General features: G+C 41.4%; 1 protein-coding gene across 1 annotated transcript; it reads right to left on the reverse strand.

Annotated features, from left to right (window-relative positions):
* Window positions 1-1,631: 1,631 nt before the first annotated feature.
* Window positions 1,632-11,231, reverse strand: LOC115556237 (vitellogenin-2-like). The gene is made up of 34 exons (XM_030373401.1): window positions 11,189-11,231; window positions 10,756-10,776; window positions 10,229-10,380; window positions 9,816-10,067; window positions 9,534-9,695; window positions 9,300-9,448; window positions 9,043-9,193; window positions 8,800-8,957; window positions 8,221-8,386; window positions 7,999-8,124; window positions 7,690-7,908; window positions 7,395-7,612; window positions 7,205-7,302; window positions 6,991-7,115; window positions 6,729-6,830; window positions 6,517-6,636; window positions 6,231-6,417; window positions 6,047-6,140; window positions 5,725-5,910; window positions 5,478-5,637; window positions 5,152-5,368; window positions 4,753-5,057; window positions 4,587-4,631; window positions 4,426-4,494; window positions 4,125-4,331; window positions 3,883-4,025; window positions 3,654-3,792; window positions 3,415-3,544; window positions 3,134-3,317; window positions 2,930-3,024; window positions 2,741-2,835; window positions 2,486-2,651; window positions 2,163-2,324; window positions 1,632-1,877 (listed from the first exon to the last, which is right to left on the reverse strand). The coding sequence occupies exons 1-34, from the start codon at window positions 11,229-11,231 to the stop codon at window positions 1,768-1,770; spliced, it is 4,956 nt and encodes a 1,651-aa protein (XP_030229261.1). The 3' UTR covers window positions 1,632-1,767.
* Window positions 11,232-13,141: the final 1,910 nt, after the last annotated feature.

The following is a 13,141-nucleotide window of genomic DNA, read 5'->3' on the forward strand; positions in this document are numbered from 1 at the left end:
TCCACCGCCAGTCTGGTCCAGTTTCTTTTGTGGTTGACTTGTTGGATGGCAGGCAGTTTCGCAGGCACCAAGATCACGTGCGTGTCCACTGTGATGCAGAGGGGGAGGGGTCTCGGAGTGTTTCGCACAAGGACAGTGTGAGCAACTCTATGGACTGTGTTGCACCTGTGGGCATTGATGGAATGTTGCTGCTCCCTGATGGACTGTCTGAGCAAACTGTCTCACCTGCCCCTGCCCCTGCCCCTAATTTCTCCCAGTGGAGCACAGTTACCCAGTCTGTGGACTCTTAATGTTTCACTAAGAAGGTCAGAGAGGCAACACAAGCCTCCAGAGAGACTGAACTGTTCAACTAAAAGAAAAAGTGTGTTGTGCGATACAGGTTGTTGTTGTTGCCTGATGGGAGAAAGAAAAATGTTGTGCAATGCCGGATGTTGTGGATTGCCTGTTGCTAAAATTGTGAAGGTGGAATGTGAATTTTAGTTGGTTAAAGTGCAATATTATTTCTGTAGTTTTATAAGGGGACATATATGCAAAGTCAGTTTGTTTGCTTAACCGTATTATAACTGTTTACTTCAAGGGGGAGAAGTGTTATAGACTGAATTAGTGTTGCACTCTTTTATGTCCGGCACCCCGGAACCTTTGTGCCTATACCTGTGTACGCCACCGGGGGCTCTATAGTTCGCCCTGCACCGGAATGTATCGTTCTATACTTTGTTATGTCGTGAGATGGTTTTCAGTCAAGACCCTGAGTTCAACGTGTGCGTGCATTATTGCCCTCGGGTTACCACAACCTTAATAAGCATTGTTCCCGCTTTAGATCCTGTACCTGCAAAATGAATATTTCGCAGTTTAATAAAGGACTTATCAACCTTAATAAGCATGGTTCCCGCTTCAGATCCAGTACCTACCTGCAAAATGCATAATTAGCAGTTTAATAAAGGATTTATTAACCTTAATAAGCAAAACAAAAACTTAGTAAGGGTTTAATAATGACCTAATAGGTAAGTTAGTAAGACTCAATAAATTGTTTGCAATGCATTTATTAACAACTAGAAGAAAATCATAAGACCATTATTAATGTTAATAAGCGATCAATAAATAGTTAACAAGTTTCTTATGAGTGCTTAACACAAATGAATGTTAATAAGCATATAATAAGGGTCTTATTACAGATAAACTAAGGCTTATTACAAGGACCTTAATATAAAGCATTACCATCCTGGTTACGCTTTACCAGAACGGTAAAATAAAAGGCTGATGTCGTAGTCGAGCTTCAAATGATTAATCGATTGGAAATTTCACTGTTCTATATCGGGCGTTTTTCAATGGGAAACCTGTTTATATCGCTAGAGGCTAGGTGCTTCCTACAAATCTGGTTTACTTCCGGTAGAAGCTAAATGCTAACCTGCTTGAAAACCATCTTTTCACATAATGCTATCTACGCAAACAAAATCATATGAAAGCTAAGATCCAAGGAGTCCAACGGTAGGCTAAAAGCCTTATCATGTTGCTGCCAGTAGATTACTGTAATATTCCTTTTTTTTAAGGGTATCCCAATACTCATGGTCATGTGTCAAGACATTTTCAAAAGATGCGCGCAAACATTTGCAAATGAATTCATGTCCAAAGTCTGCCATGGTAATGAATATTTTTAATGAGAACATAACAAATGACTAATACATGCAGTTTGGAAAGGAATATCAACTAATCTTCCATACTACTTTATCTACAATAAAATAGGGAATTTATATAGTGTGTAATGTTTCCTTAAGCGCACTGTGCTGAGCAGCGACAGGCCAGGTGGGCTTCGGTGGTCTCTTTCAGGTCCTCGCTCTGCTCATAGATGTTGTTCAGGCTGGTCAAACTCATGTTCGAATCTACAGGGAAGTTGGAGAACAAAGCAGTTAAGACAACATTATTCGATCATTTAGCAGACCCTTACATTGAAAGCAACCTCCAGTGAATATCAGATGTTAATTAGAAAGGGGATGGAAAGGCGTTAGGAATCGGGCTCTAGGAATGCCTACAAGTAGTCTGTGGAACATTGGGGTTCGAACCCAGCGCCTTCAGACTGGGGAGTCAAACACCCCAACCAATAGACTATCCTGACTCCCCCCTCCCCCACAACGAAGCGCCGTTGTCTTTAAGGAGTTTTGACTTACCGGCGGGCAGACAGTGGAAACCAACGGTGACAGGGATGGTCTTCAGTGGGGTGCAACCAGACAGGCAGCGCAACACAGGCTCAACGGAGAAGCATTTGGACTCTTCTCCATGGAGGATCATTTGCTTCTCCAGCTTTACTGATTCAAGCTCCATGTAACATTCTGAAGGAGAAGAAAAAGTAAATCCAAAGTTATGATATGCATTTTGTAGTCAACCGAATGATTAACATCAAAACCCAGTTTGAAGCTAAAACACAATTTGTAGCTGTCCACCAAGCTGATAAAGTCAACCAAGCCTTGGCCATATCATCCACCGGTCTTACTTGAGACGTCGCGGCAGCTCTCGGCAGGGATCACCCAGGATTGAGCGTAGCTGACTGAGTTTGAGGCGAGACGTCCGTTGGGGGTCTGGTACTCCTCTCTGACCTCTCCGTCAGCCTTTCCACAGAGTCCACAGGTCTGTCCCTTCATCCAGTCGGCCACCTTGACCTGTGAACAGAATGATCCACTGTTAAGAAACCTCCTTTGTGTCATATAGCAGAGGAAAATAGTGAATTGAATAGTATTTTTCTTCCTACCTTCAATGTGTTGGCGTCTAAATACACCTCTTGAAGACCATGGCTTGGCGCATGGAGAGCAATGCCCTCACCCAGCTTCTTGATCTGGATTTTGTCTGCAATAATCACAGGTATAACAGTTATTTCTACAATATAATCAGTTTATCAAGTGTTGGACTGTAGTTCCAGTTCAAAGTGTTACTTATGTACTTGTAGGGTGCTGGTACGGCAGGTTGGCAGTGGGCAATATGACTCCATTGATCTTCACGATGATGTTGTTGTTCAGGGGAATTAGGTCAACCTCACTGATGGGGAAAATAAATAGTGAGGGGTCTTGATAGATACATGTGTCGATGATACACGTGTCAAAAATGAAGAATACGTCCAATGAACTCCCTGAAGGGATTTACTCACATGTCAGCAATATTCACATTGATTTGTTTGTTGTTGGATAACGGATCCTTCTTTAGCAGAACAATGAATTTCAGATCTTCGGTGCAGTCCTGTGCCAAAACTTGAGAGCAAGACTCAGGCATCTGGTTCTTGAAGATGCGGTGGTTGAATGTGGTCACCTTGTCATTGATGATGGTGCACTTAGCTATTGCAGAATGAGACAGATTAATCAAAGAAGGTGGATTTTGTTTTCATTATTTTGAAGAAAGTAAATAACATGGAAAGTAAGTATCGAGGCTGACCTGCATTTGCTTTGGTGAGCACATATATAATCTTATCAGATAGACTGTTCTGATAGGCCACCAACTCATCAGCTGTATTTCCAACAGGGATGTAGACTGGAAGCATCACAGCCAGTTTGTAGAAGGTCCTCTGTACAGCAACATCAATGTTTTGATATTGATCACCAGGAATTAAAGGAACAGCATAACAATTATATTCTTTATATTTCTTCAAACTACTATACTTAAGAGAACCCTACCTTTGGTGTCTTCAGCACAACATTCAGGGTTTTGTCAGATGTCAAAGCCAAAGTCAGTTTCAATTGTTTCAGAGAATTCTTGGCCTTTGACATTTCCACACCTGCCAGCTGTGCAGCATTTCCGAGGTAGTCTGACAGCCTTTATCAGGAAGAAAATCATACATTATACATTCAGCTATTCAGTCAGTGCCAAATGATTTGATTAAGTTGGTATGATTTGTGGCTTTACTTCTTGGCATAGCGCTTCGCGGAAGTTGGAAGCTTGTCCCAGGTGAACTTCAGGCGCATCGCAGAGCTTTTACCAACAAGTCCAGTTTCAGCAATGATCTTGGTCTCGAATTCCTTGCAATCAATTCCCCAAGCAACCTTGGCCTAATGGAAAATGATGAATATTAATTTCAAGCATACAAAACACAGAAAATTATGATGACTGTTCCTGGAGTTCTGGGTTGTTGCTGAAGAAGGTTTTACCATGATTTTCTCATAGCTGAGCAGGACAGCGTCAGAGCAGATCCTCCAGTGGTTTTCCTCCACCAGGTTAGCGAGGATCAGCTGGACTCTGGAAGCCGGCTTGTCCCAGTAGGCTGTGGCCTGGTATCCCTGGGCCTTGTGGTCAGCTCTCACAGCACGGACAAGGATTGTCACAGTCGGATTGATGGCGTTCGCAAGGTACTTGGCCTGAGGATTCATACAGAAGCATAGGCTTAGCACCAGCAATCATTGAGTGTTCAATGTGACCCATCACATGCATTGGGCCTTTCTGATGACGCACCTTGTTGTAGATGGCCTCGAAGCTGGCAGCGCTACTTCTGCTTGATGTTCTGGCTGCGGAAACGGAATGCTGAAAACATAAAAGAAAATAGGGCAATAAAATGAATGCAACAACCGTTATACTGGTCTAATTATGTTTCTTCAAATATAAATGAAAAATACCTGGTGGATGTGAATCTTGGAAAACTTCATCTCGAATGACTCTTGCTGAAATTAAACAAAACAAGAAGACATTTAAAAACTTTTACTTTAAAACAAAGATCTATTTCATATGTTGATGTTGATGTTTTTTTCAAGCCCAGGAATTTAGACCAAAAACAAACATCACCTTTGACACGCGGGCGCTGGATGAGGAGGAGGAGGAGGAGGAGGAGGAGGAGGATGAGGAGGAAGAGCGGCTGCTAGAACTGCTGCTTGAGCTGGATTTGAGGGAACTAGAGCTGCTGGAGGAAGAGGAAGCTCTGGTGGCGTTCTTCAGACCGGGAACGAGGATCTTCTTGAGTTTCAGCAAGACGTTCCTCTCCTCAACGGTTTCTTCCTCCTGGCTCCTGTTGATCACCTTGATGATCTTCTCCACAGCCTTCTCGCCAACTTGAATCTCAACCTCGATCTTCTCAATCACAGGTCCAGTGGCTGGAGGCATATGGTTGATAAAAGTTATTTGACTTAAATATTTATATGCAATCCAATGTATTATAATTGTAATCATTAAAATATTTGTATTTGCCTGGTGAAATCTCGAGAATGAGGGCATGTTTTCCAATAACGGCATATAGTGGGCAGTCCTTGATGGCGGCGGCGTTCCGGGATTCAATCTCGGCGCATACCTTGATTCCGAATGTTTTAAGTTCACCGCACATTTTCTTGGCAAAGGCAGCATTGAGGTTGATCTTCCTGATGAGGTTCTCAGGCAAATCAACAGGAATTATTTCTGATGATTTGGACTGCAAAAACAAAATAGCACAAAATGATATTCAGACAATGTTTCTAAAACTATGAAACTGTAAATATTGCATTTGTTTGTGTTTTCCAAAGAGCAGGTCCCAAACTCACCATTCCACTACCCAGAGAGGATGTCAAAGAAGCCAACCTGGAAGCAATCTTAGAAGTAAATGTTTCACGTGACAGTGTGTTGGACTTTAATGGAAGCATTGGCGTAAACTTTGCAGCTGCAAGATCTTCAACATTTCTGGCAACGGCAAAGGTCTCCACACTGCAAGAGAAAAGAGAACATTAGGCATTTTTTTTATAACTATTGAAATTATTATGTAAATTATCGGCAGAGAGAAAAATTACGTACGTTGCAGCTGTGATCTTATTTAAACCCTGGACAGGCAAAGCTTGAATCTTGAAGTTGCCCTTGATAAAGTCAACTCTTGCTTCCACCTTTGCAGGAACAATTGTGTGAATTTTGGCGATTGACATGATGGCAGCCTGGATCAAGGCGGTGTTCACGCCCATGACAGCATAAGTATACATGGAAACACTGAAGGTCAGAAAGGGATGGAACATGGATGAAATAACAGTAATGACTATTTTCATAATTCATAAATGAAATTCATCATATGATCATGAATGCAATGAAACCAATGTTTCTTTTTTTGGTCTTTTTTTTGTCGTACCTTGGAGTAACCGCGGTTCTGATCTCAATGTCGGACTTAAGCAGCTGAGCAGCAGCAAAGTTCAGAGGTAGAGGAGGAGACACGGTGGTCGCGACTGTAATTCAGAGAACATTGTCAGTGAAAAAGGAGGTCAAATTTGCAATACTATATTTTCCTTGTGTTAGGTTTCGTTTCTGGAGCTTACACTCAACAGTGGCAGCCGCCACAGCAGCGGTGTAGAAGCTGAGCTCTATGGGCAGACCGGTGTTGGACGGCATGATGCGACGCACCTCAGCAACCAGCATGGGTTTGGCATAGTGGAAGGAGAAACCGGCGAGAAGGGCCTCCAGGGCCTTTCTTCCATAAGTGGCAACGCTAGGTCCGGTGGCCACCTGTATGGGAAACAAGCCTCGATCAAAACGGTGCTTCTGGTTCAATGTGTTTATTAATTTATAATTTACTTAAGAATAGTTTGTAACTTTACACATTACCTGGATAAGCTGATCAATGATGGCTTTGTCAATGCTGGCGAAACCAATTTCCTGTCCAAAGAACTTCACGTAAACTGAGGCCAGTGGCTGGTTCACAGCGTTGGCCCTCCAGTTGGAAATCTGAAGAAAAGAGATCATTGTCAACTCAAGCGTGGTGCTTGACATGTGTGTGGAACTCATAGTCTGCTGTTGAAGTGATGGCAGAAACCTACTGCCCGGATGAAGTGCTTAATCTTTGTGATCCTATCAGCGTCCACAGGAGCCTGGGGCAACTTCAAGAGGGCTTCCTGGATTCCCTCGGTTCTGACGCCAAGCTGAAATAAAATACAATCAAAATGTAATCATTTTTTAATGAACATATCCAGAACATAGTTGTTCTTTCATCACCAATGTTAAGTTATGCAGAAGGTTCAGGCTAGAGTTAGATATTTGTTGCTGTTATATTATGCATCAAATTTTATAAATTAATCTGACCTCAAGAACATCAGCATAAGCTCCAGCGAAGTAGGTACGGGCCTTGGCCACAACAGCCTTGGGCATCACTGTGGCAGCATCATTGATATAGAAAGCACTGGCAGCAGCACCAACCATCATGGGGTCTACAGACATAACAGGACACAGGTCAAGCTGCAAGTGTGATCATGATGACATGTCTAAACGAAAACCCTTGTCATAATTATCAACTCACTATGGTAGGCATCCAAGTAGAGAGCCCTGCTGAAGCGAAGGCTCAGCCGGTCGAATTTGGGGCTCAGCATCCTCATGGCAACGGCACATGCTGTGGCACTAGAAGAACAACGTCAGCCGCTGTTAAGTTTCATTTATATCAGCCCAAAATAGAGAATAGATGAATCATCATTATAGGTGTTGCATCTTACACTGATGCATAATCAGGAGCGGTGTTCTTGGTCATGGACTTCATGTAAGAGTAGACAAAGCTTGCAACCTGCAGATTGCTTTCCTTCAGGGTTGCGTCAGCGATGGCGGTCACCAGACCCATGGGGAGTCTGGTCTCAAACAGCACTAGGGCAGCAGCCATACGGATTTCAGCCTTAAGAGCCTTGTCCATAAAGACCTGAACAGCCAAATCCTGGATCTAATGAACAGAGGTGAAGGGTTAGAACCAAACAAGCAGAATAGTGCATTCAAAGCACAAAAGTCACAAAGTCCTACCAGCTTGGGCTCCTTCTTTGCGATGTTCCTCAGGGCAAGGATGGCCTCGATGTGAAGATTCAGGGGCAGGGCAGCAGCAGCAGTGGAGATTCCAGGCAGTAGCTTCATGATTGGCTTAAGACTGGCAGGGTGGCCAGCATTACCCAGAACTTTGAGAGCGATAATAGCTCCGTTAATGTCAGCGTTGGCAACAGAATGGATAAGCAGGTCGTGGATGGGCTGTTAAAGACATAAGAAAGGTGAGATGGGATTGAAAGGGCTTTCATTGCTCTTAATGTAGCAAACAAAATCGAAGGAATAAACATGTACCTTCACCAAGTCAACTGGGCATAGTGGCGTTGCGACACAGTATTTGTTAACCAAGGTTCCGAAGCCCAACATAACAACTTCACGAAGAACAGCATTGGCCTGGATTTTGTGGTGGGCGATCATGGCCTGTTGAGTGATCAAAATAATGTATCATTGAGGTTTCTTCATTTCCAAAATGTAAAAACATAAAAAACACAGGGACCATTTGGCAGGTTGACCTACCTCGACCAACTTGATGGACTCCAGGTCAGCTGTCACCATGTGGATGGAGCCAATCAGAGCCTGAGCTGCCTCAACGACACTGATGTCATCGATGAGGAACTTCTCCTTGATGAACTTCAGAGACACATGAGTTCCAATGGCAGGTACAGCGTTCAGGAACCAATGCCTTCAAAACACAATGTTCAACATTTCTCGTAGACCTTTTTGGATGTTGGTACTGCATTTTCTTTGGTGTTCATCAAGCAGTTTTGATGATTCATGGATAGAAACAATTTGACTGGTTCCAGCCTCTGAGTCCAAACACACTTTTAAAAAAGTTTTCGGTGATTCAGGGTCTGTTGTTGGTTGCTTAGCATGATTTTTTCCTGAGCCAATCAGCTTCTTGCAAGCAGGTCTATACTGATGTAATCCATGTGAACATAGTGTAATACGGAAGCTCAATTCACGAAGAGGTTTGAAATCTGCCTTTACGTTATTTTTTATAGATTCTGCTCTGAAGGAAGAAACTTCAGACTCAATTATGGAAAAGGAAGTAGAAATTCATGATGATATCAGGCTAAAATATTATTATCAACCAACCTGTAAGCTTGCTTGACCTTGTACTGAGACCAGAGGGCATCGATCCTTTCGTAGCTGACCACGCGCAGGAGCTGGATGAGCTCAACAAACTTGAGAGGAGCATCTTCATGGACCTTGGCCACGTTGTAAGTCACCAAGTGGTTCAGCACTTCAACAATCTGTCAAGACATCCAATGTGACCACGGTTATTCTGTGAGCATTGTTGTGTTGGTTGGGTGTGGTTTTTCTATGCCAGCTATGCACCTGTGCCTCTGCGTTGGTGATTCTCAGGAGCTGGATGGGAGTCTGGAGAAGCTCAGTGGCAAACTCATGCTGCAGGGATCCACGGGGAATATAAGCTGCAGCAATGGGTAGAACTGGAGTCTTTGAAATACCAACATAGGTTAAAAGTTGCCTGTGGAAAAGAACACAGCAACATCAATCTCTGGTCTTTTGGTACAGGTGTGACACAAGTATTGATATCAAGTCAACCTTCTGTTTTAAAGATCATTCATACATACTTGGCCTCCATCTGGGCAGCCCCATTCAGGATGTTAATGGGGGAGAACTGGATGAGTTCAGTGGCAGTTGCCTCCAAGAGCAGAGCACCAGTGGCTGCTGGCTTCAAGATGTAATTGACTGCAACGGCTCCCTTCAGGGCCATACCCCGCTGTTGAAGCAAGACACAAGACAATTATGACACCCGTGTGTGAGTTGTAAGGTGAGAGGGTTCAAAGAAAATCAAGGAAACTTACAGCTTGACACTGAACACATTTCTCGGTGTAGGCCAAGCCGATGTCCTTGTAGATTAAATCCTGACAGTGTTTCAGATCCTTGGTCTTGGTCAGATGAAGACGTTCAGTCTTTACGTCCTCGCTGATGACATAGTGGGTCCTGCAGACACCCTGAGTTCCAGCCTAACGATCACAAATCAATGACAAAGTTGTGGCACTGAAATACCGAAGCACTTAATGGATGAAGTCATCAAAGGAAAAAATAAAGAAAATAAATGTATAATACATGCAACAATCTCGAACCTCTTGCAGCTCGTAGACATTCTGGGTTTTCTTGATGTTCAGCTGAAGGAGATTCAGGACTCCCCTGAAGACATTCAGCACTGTGGTAGAGACACCGACAGGTGCAAAGATTGCACCCACAACCCCATTAGCATACTGGAACTTGATGGGTGTCAGTAGCTGAGCTGCCAGGGCTGAGGTAAGCTTGGTTGCTGGAACAAAGGGGTCGGTGGGCCAAATTCCACTGTACTCATAGAGCTGTGGGTCGACAACCTGCAAAGACATTTGAATATTACTTAAGTTAGTAACTTAACATTCACAAATTTCTATTTTAGTTAATATTTATTAATATTATCATTCTTTAATCTTATTACTGCTAATCCTATTCTCAGTATATTTCTATGTTACTATATTAACAATGCTAAAGTATTTACCTTGAGTACGAAGGTGTTAGGAGCCTCAGCACTGATGATGACCTTGCTGCTCAGTTTGACACCAGCCCTGGCAAGACCAGCTTCAGGCAGACCTCCCAGGATAACTGCTTCATAGTTGTACGTGTAGGTCTTTCCTACAGCAAACTCTGGGGCTGGAAGCAGGAGTAACAGCCATCAGCATACAGTAAATTGTGCGTCAGGCTGATTTGTGCGTCAATGTGTCCATTTATTGTGATTTTTTTGATTTGATATATTGTTTTATAACTCATGTTGTTATTTGTTCATGTTTTCACATCCAAGAAGCTAGTAGCAATATGTTTGCAGATACCGTATTGAGTTGGTCAAATGAAAGGTGTTATGACCAAAAAGTTGTGAATGTCTATTGACATTTAAAAGATGTACCCCAAATATAAGACAACCTCACTTTTTCAGGCGCATTTCCAGGAAATAAAACTAATAATACTACAAAATAATATATTTAACATTTCTATGTTGAATGTGCATGTGTGATTGACTCATCTTCTTACCGTAGTTGAGCTCTAGGCCAGCTGCAAAATACAAAGAAAAAATGTTTAGCAAAGAAAACCAATGGTACAAGGACATTTGTGCCAGAAAATTTAAAATATGGCGAAGGGGATGAGAAATGATTATGAAAAACATTATTAAACACCCAGCTATAATTATCACAAAAATCAAGAGTATATTTGCAATATAACTATAACAAAACAAATTCCTATTATTCCAAAATTGGAATGAACCCACTGCTTTGACATTACTTACAATGTCAACGGAACAACCCATTCAAAAACAACTCTATTAATATTTACTGCAACAAAGCAAAAAAACATCTTTAAATATGAATGAAGAAATTATTGAATACTCTTGCTTTCTGAAAAATCGATTTATAAAAATCCATCAACTCAATAGGTAATTGTGTTTAGTAACATTTTGTCAACCTACCCACAAGGACCAGCGACAGAGCTAGCACGACCAGTACCTTCATGACGGCTGGAATGGTGAACGATGTGGTCGGGAGGTGCCTTTAAAAGGAAAACATTTTGGGGCGGATTTCGCAATATAAACAAGAACCCCTGGTCTTTATTTGCCCAATGATAGGTTGTCCCAAGCCATGACAACACTTACATTAGTACAGGTTAGGTTAACCTGACCTTTTTCAAAAGTCACTCTTTTAGTATGTAACTGGATTTTTTACTTTTTTCGTCGCATTCAAGCATTTTGAGTGTTGTTGTTTTTTTAAATATACTTAAAAAGGCATTACCGTTCGATTGATAGTAGAGGCGTATTTTGAACACAATATTATCATACCTCAAATTCCTGTAATATTTCAAATTCAATTCAAATACACTTTTTGACTCTTTATGCAAGGCAAGGCAACTTTATTTATGTAGCACTTTTCATACACGAAGCAGAGTCAAAATGCTTGAAATACAATAAAATTAATAATAAAAGAGAATAGATAACTAAAGAAAACAAAGGCGAAGTAAAAGAAAATTAGAGTAAAATGAAATAATAAAATAGAAAAATGAAGGCAAAGTTAGAAAATCGATTATAGAAAATGCAGTGGATTTAAGTTTTAGCAGAAAGCTATAGCAAACATAAAAGACTTCAGTCTTGTTTTAAAAGTGGTCAGAGTTGGGGCAAGTCTTAAATCCTCAGGGAGATTATTCCAGCTATTTGTTGCATAGTATCTGAATCCTGCTTTACCATGTTTTCTGTTTACTCTTGGGATAATTAACCGATTGGTCTCAGATTATGTTAGTGGTCTAGATGCTAATTTAGTGGAAGTATATCAGATTTTTCTTTACCGCTAACCATTTAGGAGAATTTAAGCAACATACAGAGAATGACAACATCTCTTTTTCTGAGTCATGCGGACAGTATATTTGACTGTCAACAGGGAGCACCAGAGAACTATAACGAGAGTTCTACAACTTTCTCGCATACGCACACATGCATGCACACCCAAGCACACCCTCCTGTAGGTAGATGATCCTACTATGTTCCCTATTGTAGTGATGGTAGGGAGGATTATTTGAGATTCCCTACTCTGCATGTATTAATAATTTGTTATGTTCTTATAAAACCTGCATTCATTACCACGGAAAACTTTGGACATGAATCATTTGCCAAGGTTTGCGCTCATCTTTGGAAAATAGACCTATCTCTTGGCACATGACCATGAGGGATTTTTTTATATAAAGGACCTGAAAGACAAATTGCTACACATACTAAAGTTTGTTTCCTGAACTGCATCTACAACTACATAGGCCTACTCTGACCTACCTTCCAGTAGGTCAGAGAATTGATTTTAAAATCATGTTGCTAACCTATAAATCCCTACATGGTTTAGGCCCAAAATATTTAACTGATATGCTTCCACAACATAAGCCTTCTAGACCACTAAGATCCTCTGAGACCAATCTGTTAATTATCCCCAGAGTAAACACTAAACATGGGAAAGCAGGATTTAGTTACTATGCAACAAATAGCTGGAACAAACTCCCAGAGGATTTAAGACTTGCCCCAACTCTGAGCACCTTTAAAACAAGACTGAATACTTTTATGTTTGCTTTAGCTTTCTGCTAAATCTTAAATACCTTGCACTTTCTAAAAAGCTTTTTTAAGTTTGCCTTTATTTTAATACTAAAATGCCTTTTTAACTTTCTATTTTACCCATTTCTTTGCATATGTTTTCTTTTACTTAACCATTATTCTATTTTATTGTATGACAATTTTTATATGTGAAGCACTTTGAGTCTGCCTTGTGTATGAAAAGTGCTATATAAATAAAGTTGCCTTGCCTTGCCCTGCCTACATATTTCACACAAAATACCTTAATTGCGACCAAGGCCACTGAGCATACACACATGTTTGTGTTTCAATGTAAGAAAT

Source organism: Gadus morhua, chromosome 12 (genome assembly GCF_902167405.1).
Source record: "Gadus morhua chromosome 12, gadMor3.0, whole genome shotgun sequence".
In the NCBI taxonomy this organism is placed as follows: Eukaryota; Metazoa; Chordata; class Actinopteri; order Gadiformes; family Gadidae; genus Gadus; species Gadus morhua.

Coding starts and splice junctions, on each gene's coding strand:
- LOC115556237 (XM_030373401.1), bottom strand. CDS start 11,231: ATGAAGGTACTGGTCGTGCTAGCTCTGTCGCTGGTCCTTGTGG. Junction 6,418..6,516: donor TCATTGATCAGCTTATCCAG/GTAATGTGTAAA, acceptor TTTCCCATACAG/GTGGCCACCGGACCTAGCGT. Junction 2,325..2,485: donor GAGCTGCCGCGACGTCTCAA/GTAAGACCGGTG, acceptor CTTCTCCTTCAG/AATGTTACATGGAGCTTGAA.